The sequence below is a fragment of the Mobula birostris genome, chromosome 4, assembly GCF_030028105.1.
Source record: "Mobula birostris isolate sMobBir1 chromosome 4, sMobBir1.hap1, whole genome shotgun sequence".
Taxonomy (NCBI): domain Eukaryota; kingdom Metazoa; phylum Chordata; class Chondrichthyes; order Myliobatiformes; family Myliobatidae; genus Mobula; species Mobula birostris.
The window spans coordinates 95,330,940-95,346,738 of record NC_092373.1 but is presented as its reverse complement, the minus strand read 5'-3'; the positions used below and the strand labels follow the sequence as shown (position 1 = coordinate 95,346,738).

The 15,799-nt window shown below is 44.3% G+C and overlaps 1 protein-coding gene across 1 annotated transcript in view; it reads right to left on the bottom strand.

Moving 5' to 3' along the window:
- Nucleotides 1-11,220: 11,220 nt before the first annotated feature.
- Nucleotides 11,221-15,799, bottom strand: part of atg4b (autophagy related 4B, cysteine peptidase) — a 72,194-nt gene continuing 67,615 nt past the window's right edge. Inside the window, exon 13 of the mRNA XM_072255810.1 lies at nucleotides 11,221-15,269. Within this exon, the coding sequence (XP_072111911.1) occupies nucleotides 15,196-15,269 (74 nt within the window). The 3' untranslated portion in view covers nucleotides 11,221-15,195. The remainder of the gene's footprint in view (nucleotides 15,270-15,799) is intronic.

Genomic DNA, 15,799 nt, shown 5'->3' with positions numbered 1-15,799 from the left:
TGGGGAGTAGTGAGTGGAAGAAGAGGAACAGTAGAACTTAGTTGCAGCGTGAGATGTCTTAGCCTGGAGGTTGCTGAGGTACAGGCAGTACAGTTTCAAACCTAGATTTGGAGTCCTAGGCTCAAATATTTGTATGCCCCTCTCACTTCACACTTAAAAATTGCTGGTGAACACAGCAGGCCAGGCAGCATCTAGAGGAAGAGGTACAGTCGACATTTCAGGCTGGGACCCTTTGTCAGGACTAACTGAAAGAAGAGATAGTAAGAGATTTTAAAGTGGGAGGGGGAGATCTGAAATGATAGAAGACAGGAGGGGGAGGGATGGAACTAAGAGCTGGAAAGTTGATTGGCAAAAGGGATATGAGAGGATCATGGGACGGATGGGAGGCTTAGGGAGAAAGAAAGGGGGAGAAGCCCAGAGGATGGGCAAGGGGTATAGTGAGAAGGACAGAGGGAGAAAAAGGAGAGAGAGAGAGAAAGAATGTGTGTATATAAATAAATAACGGATGGGGTATGAGGGGGAGGTGGGGCATTAGTGGAAGTTAGAGAAGTCAATGTTCATGCCATCAGGTTGGAGGCTACCCAGATGGAATATAAGGTGGTGTTCCTCTAACCTGAGTGTGGCTTCATCTTTACAGTAGAGGAGGCCGTGGATAGACATAACAGAATGGGAATGGGTTGTGGAATTAAAATGTGTGGCCACTGGAGATCCTGCTTTCTCTGGCGGACAGAGCGTAGGTGTTCAGCAAAATGATCTCCCAGTCTGTGCTGGGTCTCGCCAATATATAGAAGGCCACATCGGGAGCACCGGACACAGTATATCACCCCAGCTGACTCACAGGTGAAGTGTCGCCTCACCTGGAAGGACTGTCTGGGGCCCTGAATGGTAGTGAGGGAGGAAGTGTAAAGGCATGTGTAGCACTTGTTCGGCTTACAAGGATTAGTGCCGGGAGGGAGATCAGTGGGGGGAGGGATGGGGGGTACGAATGGACAAGGGAGTCGCGTAGGGAGGGATCCCTGCGGAAAGCGGGGGGGAGGGAAAGATGTGCTTAGTGGTTCCTCCCTCACCACCATTCAGGGCCCCAGACAGTCCTTCCAGGTGAGGTGACACTTCACCTGTGAGTCGGCTGGGGTGATATACTGCGTCTGGTGCTCCCGATGTGGCCTTTTATATATTGGCGAGACCCAGCGCAGGCTGGGAGACTGTTTCGCTGAACACCTACGCTCTGTCCACCAGAGAAAGCAGGATCTCCCAGTGGCCGCACATTTTGATTCCACATTCCATTCCCATTCTGACATGTCTATCCACGGCCTCCTCTGCTGTAAAGACGAAGTCGCACTCAGGTTGGAGGAACAACACCTTATATTCCGTCTGGGTAGCCTCCAACCTGATGACATGAACATTGACTTCTCTAACTTACATTAATGCCCCACCTCCCCCTCGTACCCCATCTGTTATTTATTTATCTTTTATTATTATTATTTTTTTCTCTCTCCTTTTTCTCCCTCTGTCCCTCTCACTATACCCCTTGCCCATCCTCTGGGCTCCCCTCCCCCTTTCTTTCTCCCTAGGCCTCCCGTCCGTCCCATGATCCTCTCATATCCCTTTTGCCAATCAACTGTCCAGCTCTTAGTTCCATCCCTCCCCCTCCTGTCTTCTATCATTTCAGATCTCCCCCTCCCACTTTCAAATCTCTTACTATCTCTTCTTTCAGTTAGTCCTGACGAAGGGTCCCGGCCCAAAATGTCAACTGTACCTCTTCCTATAGATGCTGCCTGGCCTGCTGCGTTCTCCAGCAATTTTTATGTGTGTTGCTTGAAATTCCAGCATCTGCAGATTTCCTCATGTTTCCCTCTTGCTTCATTTTCGTTTTGTCTGACCCTCTTGACAGTATTATGAATGCCTGCTGGGGTTAAGCCAGTTTGGCCACCTATTAATACCAAATAATGTTGTTTTTTTAAATCCATAACTGTATCTGCTTTGATATGCCAATGATTCTGAATTATAGTGTGGAAGTAGAAATTGACAACTATTTCCAGGATCCTGCTAGAACACATCAAACAATTGAATACTGTTCGCTGTATTTCCTTGCTCTGTTACTTCTCAAAAGATCAACTAGGGAAGACTGTAAAGAGACTAACACATGAATCAGAATCAGTTTTGTTATCACCGGCATGTGACATGAAATTTGTTAACAGCAGCAGTTCAATGCAATACAAAATATAGAAAAAAAATATTATTATTGAAGGGTATATTCAGCAAAAGTCAAATATGCAACATGAACTTTCCTAATTTGATTCACCGAATTACAAAATCTTCTGTTTCCAGGCATGGGATTAGAAAATCAGTTTACCAATGCGAAAAACAGTTTCTTGTCCTTTATCTGTGGACATATAGCAACCCAGATCTCAGGGAAGCAGTAGACCGAAATTCAGTGACACATTTATAATCTTGCCTATTTGTGACCTTTCAGTCAGCAACATTTCCTGTGGAGTATCATCTGTTCACAGTTACAGTACTCTGGTTCAGCCCTGACTTCTGCATGTGTGTCTGGAATTTGCATGTTATCCCTGTGCTTGTGTGGGTTTCCTCTGAGTGCTCTGGTTTCCTCCCAACATACCAAACACATTCCAAAAATTGCCCCTAGTAGTTTGTATAGGCAAGTGGTAGAATCTGGGTCAAGTTGATGGGAATAGGGAGAATAAAATGGGATTAGTGTAGGATGAGTGTAAATTGGTGCATATTCACTCAATGGACTGGAGGGCCTGTTTGTCATGTTTCTCTGAATAGTTACTGATATCTTCATGTTCCTTGTGTAAATTTCCACGTTTAAACATTGAATTTTTGTAATAAAATTATCTTAATAAATATTAATAATCAACCAGTGTCATGTTACCTAAAGGATATAAACACCTATTTGTGTGTGTGAAATAGCTAGAGAAAAGATTCCTGTCCATTTCACTTTGTATTCCAGCTGTGACCAACTGGTGCCCCACTTTTACCACGAACAGAACGTTTGTTGCTTACATATAGAAGGGTTGAACTTTGGTATTTTGCTTTCACTGTTCAGCTGTTTGATCATGCTATTGACTCTCTTGAGAATTTGATTCAGAATCTTTTATGAGTACTGTAGCCACAGTTAGCCAAAGCAGACTTGGGAACACATAAGTATAGTTTATCCTATCCGAACCATCTTGTTAACGCCACAAACAGACTGACCTCACCTTCTTTTGTAGTTCCTTGAAATACAGCTGATTAGTTAATTGCTGGTCCTCTCTTCAGTGTTCAGATAATTGAATTTCTGCACTGCAGTGTAGAAGTCTGCTGAATGTTGGATACCATTTAGTCCTTTGGCAATTCTGAGGGACTGAGTGCAGTCTCCCTTCTGCACTTCCGTTTACCATCACAAAGTAGTGTCTCTTATTAAAGAATTCAGATCGTTCATAATGTAAATATAAAGCTAAAAATTATAATAATATGACGTTTTAAATAAATCAAATCAATTTAAATGTTTTGAAAGCCCGAGGTATTGAGAATCTGCTGTTCTCAAATGTTTATCGAAGATGGGCAAAGAATTTTGCATCAATCCTATGAGTTCCACTTCAGTGCAGTGCAGACACTTTGGGACCCACAGAGGTTAATGCACTACCTGGGGGGGGGGGGGGGGAGAGTCACAGGCAGAAATAAACACAATCAGATTGACATCAGCTTGAGGTGCACTGAACTCAATACTTTCCAAAGTTTATGAAGTACTATCCCCTTACCTTATGCGATCTTTTCTTTGTACTTTTTGAAAGCATTGTCACCTGTTGTTCTGTACCTTGCGTTTGCAGGATAGTTGGAGCATGCAGTGTTAATGCAAGTACTGCCACTCATGGCCTTCACCTCCATTGGTGCTCTCCAGGTCACGAGAAGGGAATTGATAGTCTGGAGGACTGAAGAAGCTTGTCTAAATTATAACAGGATCATGATTAACTGAGGAATGGCAAATTGAGTTTAATTTGGAGAAATGTGAGTAGCTGCACAAATGAGGACAGGACCTGCACAGTAAGTGGTGATGGCCTGGGGTGTGTTGTACAATTGGGCAACCAAGGGGTGCAAGTACCTAGTTCCCTGTGTTACGTACCCCGTAACTGGGTTGCCAAACCAGCAGAAATGGATCACTCAGTTAGAGTCTGGATTACTAGAACGAAGAAAGTTTTATTAAACAAGCAACACAGTACTCTAATCAAAAGGATAATAAATGCAACAGTTCAGCAATGATAAACACACATGTACACAGAATTAAGATAACAGGGTCAATCAAGCTCTATCGTTGTCTAGGGGTAAATGACCAGTTTCAAAGTGACGCAAAGTTCAGTTCAATTCAGTTCAGTTCGCAGTAATCGCTGCCGTGGGAGATGGACAGTGGGGGGAAGGAGAGAGAGAGCAAAACGAATGAATATTCAAACAGCTTCCACACAGACCTTGGATATTCTTCGCAGTCAGCTTTTGGGTGAGCCCTTTGTGATGTCATCTGAGGTCACCGACCGTGACCCCTCCGTTTCCAGATACGATCGTTTCTCTGTGGTGAACCTGGCACCCAGGCAAGGGTGGACACGCACCAGGTTCCCGCCGATCGTGCCTTTCCACCCTGTGCGTCTATGGCTTGTCCCGCGACCAACTGTCCAAAACATCCCACCGACTTGTGGGAGACGCACCGCTTCCACGGTCTCGTTACCTCGGGGTGTCGTGTGTGTCTTGCCTTAGCGAACCTGTCCCTTTTTATCCCCCTGCTGGGGTATCGCCTGTCCATCACTTCAAACGGTTCAGGGTACAAAGGGGGAGCCGATCTTGACAGCTCTCTCCTTCCGTTACTCTCTCCCGTCCCTTCATTAACATCTCCAAATGCTGCTCCATTGTTTTTCTTATCTCTCTCTCTCTCCTGAAGACAGGTGGCAGACCAACTGCTGATCCCACTGGTGCCAGCCCAGGCCAGCTAACATCTTAATTTATGTGTATTCTCGTCACACTTCCCACCTTTAAGGATTTTTACTGGGGTAAAAATTACAAACATGAATACATTATTTGATACACACAAGTATACATCTTTATCAGCTATTTGGCTAATACAGCGAATTTGAAGTTGTCAACACCTGACAGACAGTCAGCCATCACATTTTCTGTTCCTTTTATATGTGTTATTAATAATCCCTTAGACCAGGCTCCAACTTAGCAAACTTCATAGTGGCCAAAAACACTGATGAATTGCGATCAATGTAACCTCTCATTGGGTTTCGTCCCGGGCCACAATAACAAGGGTCGTCCCATTCCGACTTAGTTTTCTCTCACAAGGGCTTAGTAGGAGGGGGAGGGATAGTAACCACAGAGTTATTGCAAACTTCCTACAGTACCCCACCATCTCCAAGAACCTTCTGAGGGCCCTCTTGTCTGTTGGGGTTGGGATGTCAGAGATAGCCCGCACTGTAACTTGCATCGCTGCCAGCTGCCCCTGTGTCACCACAATTCCCAGGTAAGTGACCTTCGTGTGGCTGAACTCATTTTTTATAAGGTTCACTATCAAGCTGGCTTCAGACAGCCGTATTACATCGCCAATACACACCTCTGTGTTCGTCAGCCCTTTCGTCACTAAATTACTCATTCTATAGGGCTGTTGCTTGCTAGGCTACCCTAGCGTAACAAACACCACCCAACGTCCCAGTTCTTTGCATCGCCTTGGGACAATCAAACACACGTGTGCGAGTCGTTTAATTACTTCTCCTAAAGAGTTGCTTTGTTCGGGGATTAAGGGAGAGACCTTATCAGCAGCGCTGGCCAAAACAATAGCCTTCTCCCATCTGGTCGATACCATACTCATCTTTTCAAGATGGTTTTTTTCTCTTATCAGGGAGACCCTAGCTTCATTGATTTCCGCGCTAACACCGACTAGGTTTGTTCGCATATCAAAAGCCTGTGACCGTCTCTTCGCGTCTGCCATGATCAATAACATCCTTCCTCCTGGGCGGCCGGTAAACCTCTTTCATGATTCCACCAACTGTTTCCTCCAGCCCTGCAAAATGTCCACCAGGGGGGTACTTTGTGGGCCAGGTTAAAAATCTCATCCCCGTAACTCTTCTGCACCACCCTCCATTCCTCATCTGCGGGCACGGTACTTGGTCTCCCTTTCTTCCTTAGCACTTCCTCCTCCACCAAAACCATCAGCCCCTCGTCTCGTTCCTGCGCCTGCACAAATTCTTTCCTGGCTAATGCTAAGTCTGTCTCAGCTCCCTCCCTACCTCTTGTTTCACTACACTCCTTCTTTTCACTTTCTACCCCCTTCTCGTACAAGGCTGGCAGAAACGTCTCAGCTAAATTTACCACCACAGTCCCGTGATGAACCTGTGAGTCCATGGGCGGGGCCTCAATGCTGGCAGGCTGACCTGTCAATCTCACTGCTGGGAACACGATTCCCCCGGCGAGGTCATTACCAAGCAAGACCTCCACGCCTTTCATCGGTAATTCGGACCTCACCCCGATCGTGACTAGTCCAGAGACCAGGTTGCTTTGTAGGTGTATCTGGTGCAAAGGGACTGCCTCTGTCCCTTCCCCAATACCTTTGACCTTGACCTCCCCAGTCTGGGTCTCTGAGCTAAACTCTAATACACTCTTCAGTATCAGTGACTGACACGCTCCTGTGACTCTCCAGATCCGCACTGGAACTGGTTTTAACCCCTCCTTCACTGACACCAATCCGGCCGAGATAAACCTCTCGCGCCCTTCCTGAACTTTGGCAGACCTGTCCTTTCCTAGCGGTTCGTTTACCAGCTCGATACAGCCAGTCAAAATCGCCGTTTTCCCTTTTCCCGTCTCCTCTGGGGCAAAGCACCTGGATGCAAAGTGTCCGACTTTCCCGTAATTATAACAGACGACCCCAGGAGACTTCCTACCAGACTGCTCCGGGTCTACCTTATCCTTCTCACTAGTCCCCGGCTTACTTACCTGACTTTTCTGGTGGACTCTCCCCGCCGTTCTGACGACCCTTCTGGTAGCCTTTACTTGGGCAAACTTCATTTTATGCGTCAATGCATACTCATCCACTAACTTAGCAGTTGCGGTTAACGTGGCTGCCTCTTTCTCATCTAGATAGGGTCTCATACCCTCAGGGACACAACCTTTAAACTGCTCAATCAGTATCAGCTGTAGCAGTCTGTCATAATCCCCCTCTACCCCCTTCGAGGCGTACCAACGCTCACAATATGTTTGCATCTCACGGGCAAACTCTAAATACGTGCGGTCCCACTGCTTCCTCGCATTCCGGAACCTCCGCCGGTATGCCTCCGGGACCAACTCATAAATCCTGAGGATGGCCTCTTTCACCACCTCATACCTCTGGGCATCTTCCGTGGACAAAGCTGAGTAAGCTTGTTGGGCTTTCCCTTTCAGTGCACTCTGAAGCAAAACAGCCGACTTATCCCTCAGCCAGTCCTGACTCGTAGCAACTTTTTCGAAATGGAGAAAGTACCGATCCACGTCGGTATCGTCAAATGGGGGAACCAGCCTAACCTCCTGGGTGGCCCGGAACCCTCCACCTTGGTTCGGCACGGGCCCCTGCTCTGCCCTTATCCTTAACTTCTCCAGCTCGAATTCCCTTTCCCTCTGTTTCTCCTCTCGCTCCAACTGTCTCTCTCTCTCTCCTGCCTTTCTAACTCTTTCTCTTTCTCCTGCCTTTCTAACTCTCTCTCTTTCTCCCGCCTTTCTAACTGCTCCTCTTCGTGTTCTAACTGCCGTACCCGGAACTCGTGCTCGAATCTCAGTTTTTCAAGCTGCACCTGTACCGCGTCTCCAGCAGGTTTTTCAATAGACACCACCTCCAGCTCCCCTTGGGGAAACACACCTTTAGATACATAGTGCTCTATGATAGCTCTGTGTATCTCCTCTCTCCTCATTGTCGACTTCCCCTTAGCAAGATTCAACCGTTTGGCCACAGCTACCAATTCCGTTTTCCTGGCATCCTCTAATTCCTCCAAGGTCGGCGCCTTTATAAATTCCTCAGCCTCCATTTCTGCTGTTTGTCTTTTCTTTCTTTCGGGAATTTTGACCCAATCAATTGACTCCGTCCCAAATTTAGCGTTCAAAATCGCGGACGAGAACCCCACTTATGTTACGTACCCCATAACTGGGTTGCCAAACCAGCAGAAATGGATCACTCAGTTGGAGTCTGGATTACTAGAACTAAGAAAGTTTTATTAAAGAAACAAGCAACACAGTACTCTAATCAAAAGGATAATAAATGCAACAGTTCAGCAAAGATAAACACACATGTACACAGAATTAAGATAACAGGATCAATCAAGCTCTATCAATTCCAAAGAAGAAGCATACAAATTAGCCAGAGAAAGTGGCTCACCTGAGGACTGGGAGAAATTCAGAGTTCAGCAGAGGAGGACAAGGGCTTAATTAGGAAGGGGAAAAAAGATTATGAGAGAAAACTGGCAGGGAACATAAAAACGGACTGTAAAAGCTTTTATAGATATGTAAAAAGGAAAAGACTGGTAAAGACAAATGTGGGTCCCCTGCAGACAGAAACAGGTGAATTGATTATGGGGAGCAAGGACATGGCAGACCAATTGAATAATTACTTTGGTTCTGTCTTCACTAAGGAGGACATAAATAATCTTCCAGAAATAGTAGGGGACAGAGGGTCCAGTGAGATGGAGGAACTGAGCGAAATACATGTTAGTAGGGAAGTGGTGTTAGGTAAATTGAAGGGATTGAAGGCAGATAAATCCCCAGGGCCAGATGGTCTGCATCCTAGAGTGCTTAAGGAAGTAGCCCAAGAAATAGTGGATGCATTAGTGATAATTTTTCAAAACTCGTTAGATTCTGGACTAGTTCCTGAGGATTGGAGGGTGGCTAATGTAACTCCACTTTTTAAAAAAGGAGGGAGAGAGAAACCGGGGAATTATAGACCGGTTAGCCTAATGTCGGTGGTGGGGAAACTGCTGGAGTCAGTTATCAAGGATGTGATAACAGCACATTTGGAAAGCGGTGAAATGATCGGACAGCATGGATTTGTGAAAGGAAAATCATGTCTGACGAATCTCATAGAATTTTTTGAGGATGTAACTAGTAGAGTGGATAGGGGAGAACCAGTGGATGTGGTATATTTGGATTTTCAAAAGGCTTTTGACAAGGTCCCACACAGGAGATTAGTGTGCAAACTTAAAGCACACGGTATTGAGGGTAAGGTATTGGTGTGGGTGGAGAATTGGTTAGCAGACAGGAAGCAAAGAGTGGGAATAAACGGGACCTTTTCAGAATGGCAGGCGGTGACTAGTGGGGTACCGCAAGGCTCAGTGCTGGGACCCCAGTTGTTTACAATATATATTAATGACTTGGATGAGGGAATTAAATGCAGCATCTCCAAGTTTGCGGATGACACGAAGCTGGGTGGCAGTGTTAGCTGTGAGGAGGATGCTAAGAGGATGCAGGGTGACTTGGATAGGTTGGGTGAGTGGGCAAATTCATGGCAGATGCAATTTAATGTGGATAAATGTGAAGTTATCCACTTTGGTGGCAAAAATAGGAGAACATTATTATCTGAATGGTGGCCGATTAGGAAAAGGGGAGGTGCAACGAGACCTGGGTGTCATTATACACCAGTCATTGAAAGTGGGCATGCAGGTACAGCACGTGGTGAAAAAGGCAAATGGTATGCTGGCATTTATAGCGAGAGGATTCGAGTACAGGAGCAGGGAGGTACTACTGCAGTTGTACAAGGCCTTGGTGAGACCACACCTGGAGTATTGTGTGCAGTTTTGGTCCCCTAATCTGAGGAAAGACATCCTCGCCATAGAGGGAGTACAAAGAAGGTTCACCAGATTGATTCCTGGGATGGCAGGACTTTCATATGAAGAAAGACTGGATGAACTGGGCTTGTACTCGTTGGAATTTAGAAGATTGAGGGGGGATCTGATTGAAACGTATAAGATCCTAAAGGGTTTGGACAGGCTAGATGCAGGAAGATTGTTCCCGATGTTGGGGAAGTCCAGAACGAGGGGCCACAGTTTGAGGATAGAGGGGAAGCCTTTTAGGATCGAGATTAGGAAAAACTTCTTCACACAGAGAGTGGTGAATCTGTGGAATTCTCTGCCAAAGGAAACAGTTGAGGCCAGTTCATTGGCTATATTTAAGAGGAAGTTAGATATGGCCCTTGTGGCTACGGGGGTCGGGGGTATGGAGGGAAGGCTGGGGCGGGGTTCTGAGTTGGATGATCAGCCATGATCATAATAAATGGTGGTGCAGGCTCGAAGGGCCGAATGGCCTACTCCTGCACCTATTTTCTATGTTTCTATCGTTGTCTAGGGGTAAATGACCAGTTTCAAAGTGACGCAAAGTTCAGTTCAATTTAACTTAGTTCAGTTCAGTTCGCAGTAATCGCTGCCGTGGGAGATGGACAGTGGGGGGAAGGAGAGAGAGAGCAAAATGAATGAATATTCAAACGGCTTCCACACAGACCTTTGCAGTCAGCTTTCGGGTGAGCCCTTTGTGATGTCATCTGAGGTCACCGACCGTGACCCCTCCGTTTCCAGATACGATCGTTTCTCTGTGGTGAACCTGGCACCCAGGCAAGGGTGGACACACTCCAGGTTCCCGCTGATCGTGCCTTTCCACCCTGTGCGTCTATGGCCTGGTCCCGCAACCGGCCTTCCAAAACTTCCCAGCGACTTGTGGGAGACGCACCGCTTCCAGGGTCTCGTTACCTCGGGGTGTCGTGTGTGTCTTGCCTTAGCGAACCTGTCCCTTTTTATCCCCCTGCTGGGGTATCGCCCGTCCATCACTTCAAACGGTTCAGGGTTCAAAGGGGGAGCCGATCTTGACAGCTCTCTCCTTCCGTTAAACTCTCCTGTCCCTTCATTAACATCTCCAAATGCTGCTCCATTGTTTTCCTTATCTCTCTCTCTCCTGAAGACAGGTGGCAGACCAACTGCTGATCCCACTGGTGCCAGCCCAGGCCAGCTAACATCTTAATTTATGTGTATTCTCGTCACACCTGAAAGTGGTGACGGGTAGACAGGGCAGAGAGGAAGGCATTTGGTATGCTCCCCTTCAGTCAAAATACTGAGTACAGTAGTTGGGACATCCTGTATAAGACATTTGCATGCACTGCTCCAAATTTTATTTAAACTAGAGACAACGTTAAAATCTTTTAGCATGACTAGAGGCTTGAGTTATAAAGACTTTATTTGCCTAGTGCTCAGGAGGCTGAAGGGTGAATCTTACAAAATAAATTCATTATCAAAGTACGTATATTGCACCATACACTACCGTGGGATTCATTTTCTTGCGGGTGATCATTCACAGCAGATACAAAGAAACAATACAATCAATGAAAAACTACACACAAAGACTGACAAACAACCAGTGTGCAAAAGGAGACAAACTGCAAATACCAAAAAATAAGTAAAAAAACATAATATTGAGTCCTTGAAAGTGAGTGCATAGGTTGTGGAATCAGTTCAGGGCATTCACAGTAGCACAGAGGAATATAATAGAATCACACAAAGACTGATAAACAAGACAACAAATTGTACAAACAAAAAATACTGAGAACATGAGTCACAGAATCCTTCAAAGTGAGTCCATCGGTTGTGGAATCTGTTCGGGTGAGTGAAGTTATCCATGCTGGTTCAGGAGCTTGGTGGTTAACTGTTCCACCTTCTCTAGAGTAGGGCGTTCAAAATTAGAGGGGCATGTATCATTACAACCTTTAAAAGGCATTGAATAGTTGTATGGATAGGGAAAAAAATAAATATGTATGAATTGGGCTGAAGGGCCTGTTTCCTTACTGTGTTGTACTATTATTGAAACTTTAAAATAAAACTCCTTCGTAGACTTTCTATTTATTACAGTGGTTTCTGCTTAGCAGTACAAACCAATTCAGTACTTCCATTTACTGCTTTTGAAAACCCCTTTATTGATCTAGTTTTATTAATGCGATAATTTCCCTAGTTAATTGTGGCAGTCTCTGTCACTAATGGAAGCCAGCCTGACCCATATCTAGAATGTTAGTAGCTATTCTGCTTTGAATACTTTATTATTACAGGTAACTATTCAACTACTGTTAAAAACATTAACTATGTGACTGATTGCTCATTTACTGTGACCTGCCCATTTGTCCTTGGACATATGGGTGCATACAGTAGAGAGATCTTACCAATGGTAGGGAGTAATGAAACAAAGGGGAATGGCTATATTCAAAAATTTGAACTGTAAGCCACAGCTATAACCCAATGAACATAAGGTCATGGGGGCAGAGTTAGGGAGGAGAGAAAAGACTAGCCCATGAACTAAAGGTTTAATGTTTGGAGTTGTTCCCACACAGCAAAGGTGAGTTGGGAGGAAACCCAGTAGGTTGCAAGTTAGATGCAGATTGAGCAAGGGATTGGTCTGAGTGTACCTGGGACCAGTTAGGAAGGGTGTGAGTGAGAAAATCTTCCTTCAAACAAAACTTTCTACTCCTAAACTTCAAGGTATCAGATATCCACAGTATAACTGTCAAGCCATGCAGGCTCAGTCAGGATATGATGGAAAAATGATAACATACTAGGGTTGATGTTCAAGGGTCATTGATACCGTCTTCACCGTAAGGACCTCAGAAAAGATGAGATTAGGAGCATCTCAAACTCCACAAAACAGTAACTTCACCTTCCTGACTATAGCTCTTGCTATAAAGGATTAAAAGGTGATGCCAACATTGTAAAACATTTTAATATATCAGGTGCAAAACAATAATGGGCTTTTTAGTCTGGCACTTGTAAGTATATGCTTACTGTTTTGTGGAGTTGGGCAGTCCACCAGTTCCCACATCACTGGCAATCCTATAATACTTGAAAGGTTATAACATTCAGTTTCTTGAGAAAGCAGGGCTTCTACAGTTACTGCTTTTGTTTTGAGCGAGTTAAAATATTGTGAATGGTAATAGCCAGTCAGTTACATTAAAGGCAACAGAGCTGCTTGTGTAAAGTTTGTACCTGCACTGATCCTGTGGGTTTCCCCAGGGTGCTCCTGCTTGTTCCCACGCCCCATTGGTAGGTTAACTGACTACTGTAAACTGCCTGCAGTATGTAACCGAGAGGTAGAAACTGGGGATGTAGATGGGAAATTGGGAAGGATAAGCCATAACTCCGAAAAAAAGTTAATTAAACTACTATGTGAGGTTGCAGTCTCTTCACATCAACCAAAAGAAATCTTTTCAGCCATTATTACATTATAAACAATTTATTTAGGTATTACAGTTCAGCAGTCCACTTAATCAGCCTCTTTAAATAGGTGCTATTTGAACAAGGTTAAGAGTGAACATCAGTGTGCTGGTAAATCTGGCCCTTTCACCTTCAATGTACCATCCTTTTCACTGAAGACCAAGGTCACACCTCTTCACCATCTCCTGTATTAAAACATGTTGCCATCCTCCTAAACAAAACCATGGGACTTGTACAGTTTTCAACAAAGGCCAATAGCTCAGGACTGCCTGTAGAATTTACCTCAAGTTGTTAACATCCCACCACTTGGTCAATGGCGTGTACCTTCATTACATTTCAATACACACATTGCTTAATTGCTTGTGTACATTGAATTACTAAAAAACAGTATTTATGAAGATGTTAGTAACTTCATACAATTAAGAGTTCAACTTGTATTAATTATATGGAGTGGTTAATTGATATTTCTCGGGTTTAGTGCAAACCTACTTCTATAAACTGTTATGTTTTACTGTGCCTACTATTCAAACAATCTCAGCTTTAAAGAAATTGTGTTGTTGGTATAGATGGGGAGAGGTGTCAAACTGAACCACTGTCATCTAAGGGTAGTGCAGGAATTAGCTGTCTGAGATATAAAGTATATTCAATACATATATACCTCAAGCTGCTGATTAAAAGTATTCAGTTTGTACAGTGTCTTTATGATTTCATGTTCCAAATCACCAGTCAGCCACTGAAGCTTGGGCTGTCTTTTAATACTGATAAATACAGGAGTTAATCTGCATACAAGTAAAGTTCCAACAATGGAGTTTGATCATGATCAGATTACCCATTTTAGTGTTGGTTACAGGACAACATGGGGGGGACAGTGCTTCTGCTCTTGTTAAATTATCCAGTGAGATAATTTAGATCCAATGTGGAATGGCAGATAGGGCCTCCACAAAATCTCATTACAGAGATGGTACCCTTAATATTGTATATGCTCTATCGGAATGTGAGCCTGGCCTTTTTGTGCTCATGCTTTGGAATGAGACTTGTATCTACAACTTTCTCTCAGGCAACTATGTTACTCAGAGGTGTAACTGGTACCTTACTTAAGTAATTCCTTTGTAAGGATTCATGAGTCATGTGGTCCCCATATTCAGATCTCAAACTGATTCTAGGATCAGTGAGGTCATCACTAAGTTGTTCCCTGTGTCTCCAAAACCTGTCCAAAATCTGAAAACTGAGCACAATGATGTTATTGTACAGCACAACTTTTCTTTCTCATTAAACATAACATAGTCTATATACTTCAAACCTTTTGATTGGGGCTGAGGGTAACAAAGATAGTTGGTCCAACTTTTCTAAGAGAAAACAAAATCTCTCCAATATAAAGAATGTAATCAAATACACTCCTTTAACAAGAAACACTTGCATACCTGTACCACAATTCTCAGTGTAACCTAAGCAAACTGCTGATCTGATTCAGCTTGGAGAGAGATGGTTTAAAATAGGTTCCTGATGTGACAGAGAATCCAAGCTGTCTGCAATCTCACTACTTTTTATTTTATATTGCTGCCTTAAATCCAACTGGAAGCCATTCTGTTGCTGCAGGACTGCTGAAGAACAAGCTGCTGGATAGAACAGCAGGAGCTTTCAATTTATGTCGTCCAAATACGCTGCTAAAGTACAACAAAAAACCTGTTGCTGAAGTGGATGGTAAATATGATGTGCTGATAAAGCAGAGAGGCAGGTTTGCATTTAATCATCAAGTAGTCTGCAGGGAGATCTGAGCTAGCTCACAGATGAGGAATATTTGTTCTCAGCAGCGACCAGTACAATACGCACCATCCGAGAACCCCAGTGCACTGATGATGATGTGAATTCATGAAACCTGCGCCAATTTACTGCTTCTTCAGAATACTGGCAGCATGAGAATCACCAACACTTTGCTTTCAAAGCTGAATTCCTATTATAATGAGAGGATCTCAAAATCTTCATCTTCAGAATCAAAGAACCGTTCCAGCCTTTCAGAATCTGTAAAGTCTGGGGAGGAAGTGACAGACAGTGGTTAGTTTAAACATTCAATTCACAAACTAACCAAGATTCAAGGTTGCATATTTTCATGAGTGCAAAGGAAAAAGTAATGATTGTACTCTGGATTCAATGCAGAGTAACCATAAAGAACACAGAACAACATAATCAATAAATATGAATATAAAAGTACAATGTACAAGTTAACTTATGTACATAGACTGATGGTATGCACAGAACACAATGGTAGATGATGTGTATGTAACGGTGGTGGGGCTGGTTGATCAGCCTGATGGAAAGTTCTGTTTCTGAATTTAGTAGCCCCGGTGTGGATGCAGTGTAGCCTCTTCCCTGATGGGAGTGGGACAGACAATCCATTACCAGGGTGGGTACTGTTTTCTGGTACATATGTCTGTGATGGTGGGTAGACTGGTGCCTGTGATGCATCGGACAGCTTTAACTCCCCATTCTAGAGACCTCCTGTCTACCACAGTGATACAGCATGTTAGGATCTGTAGGCATCGATGTGCATAGACCAGCTC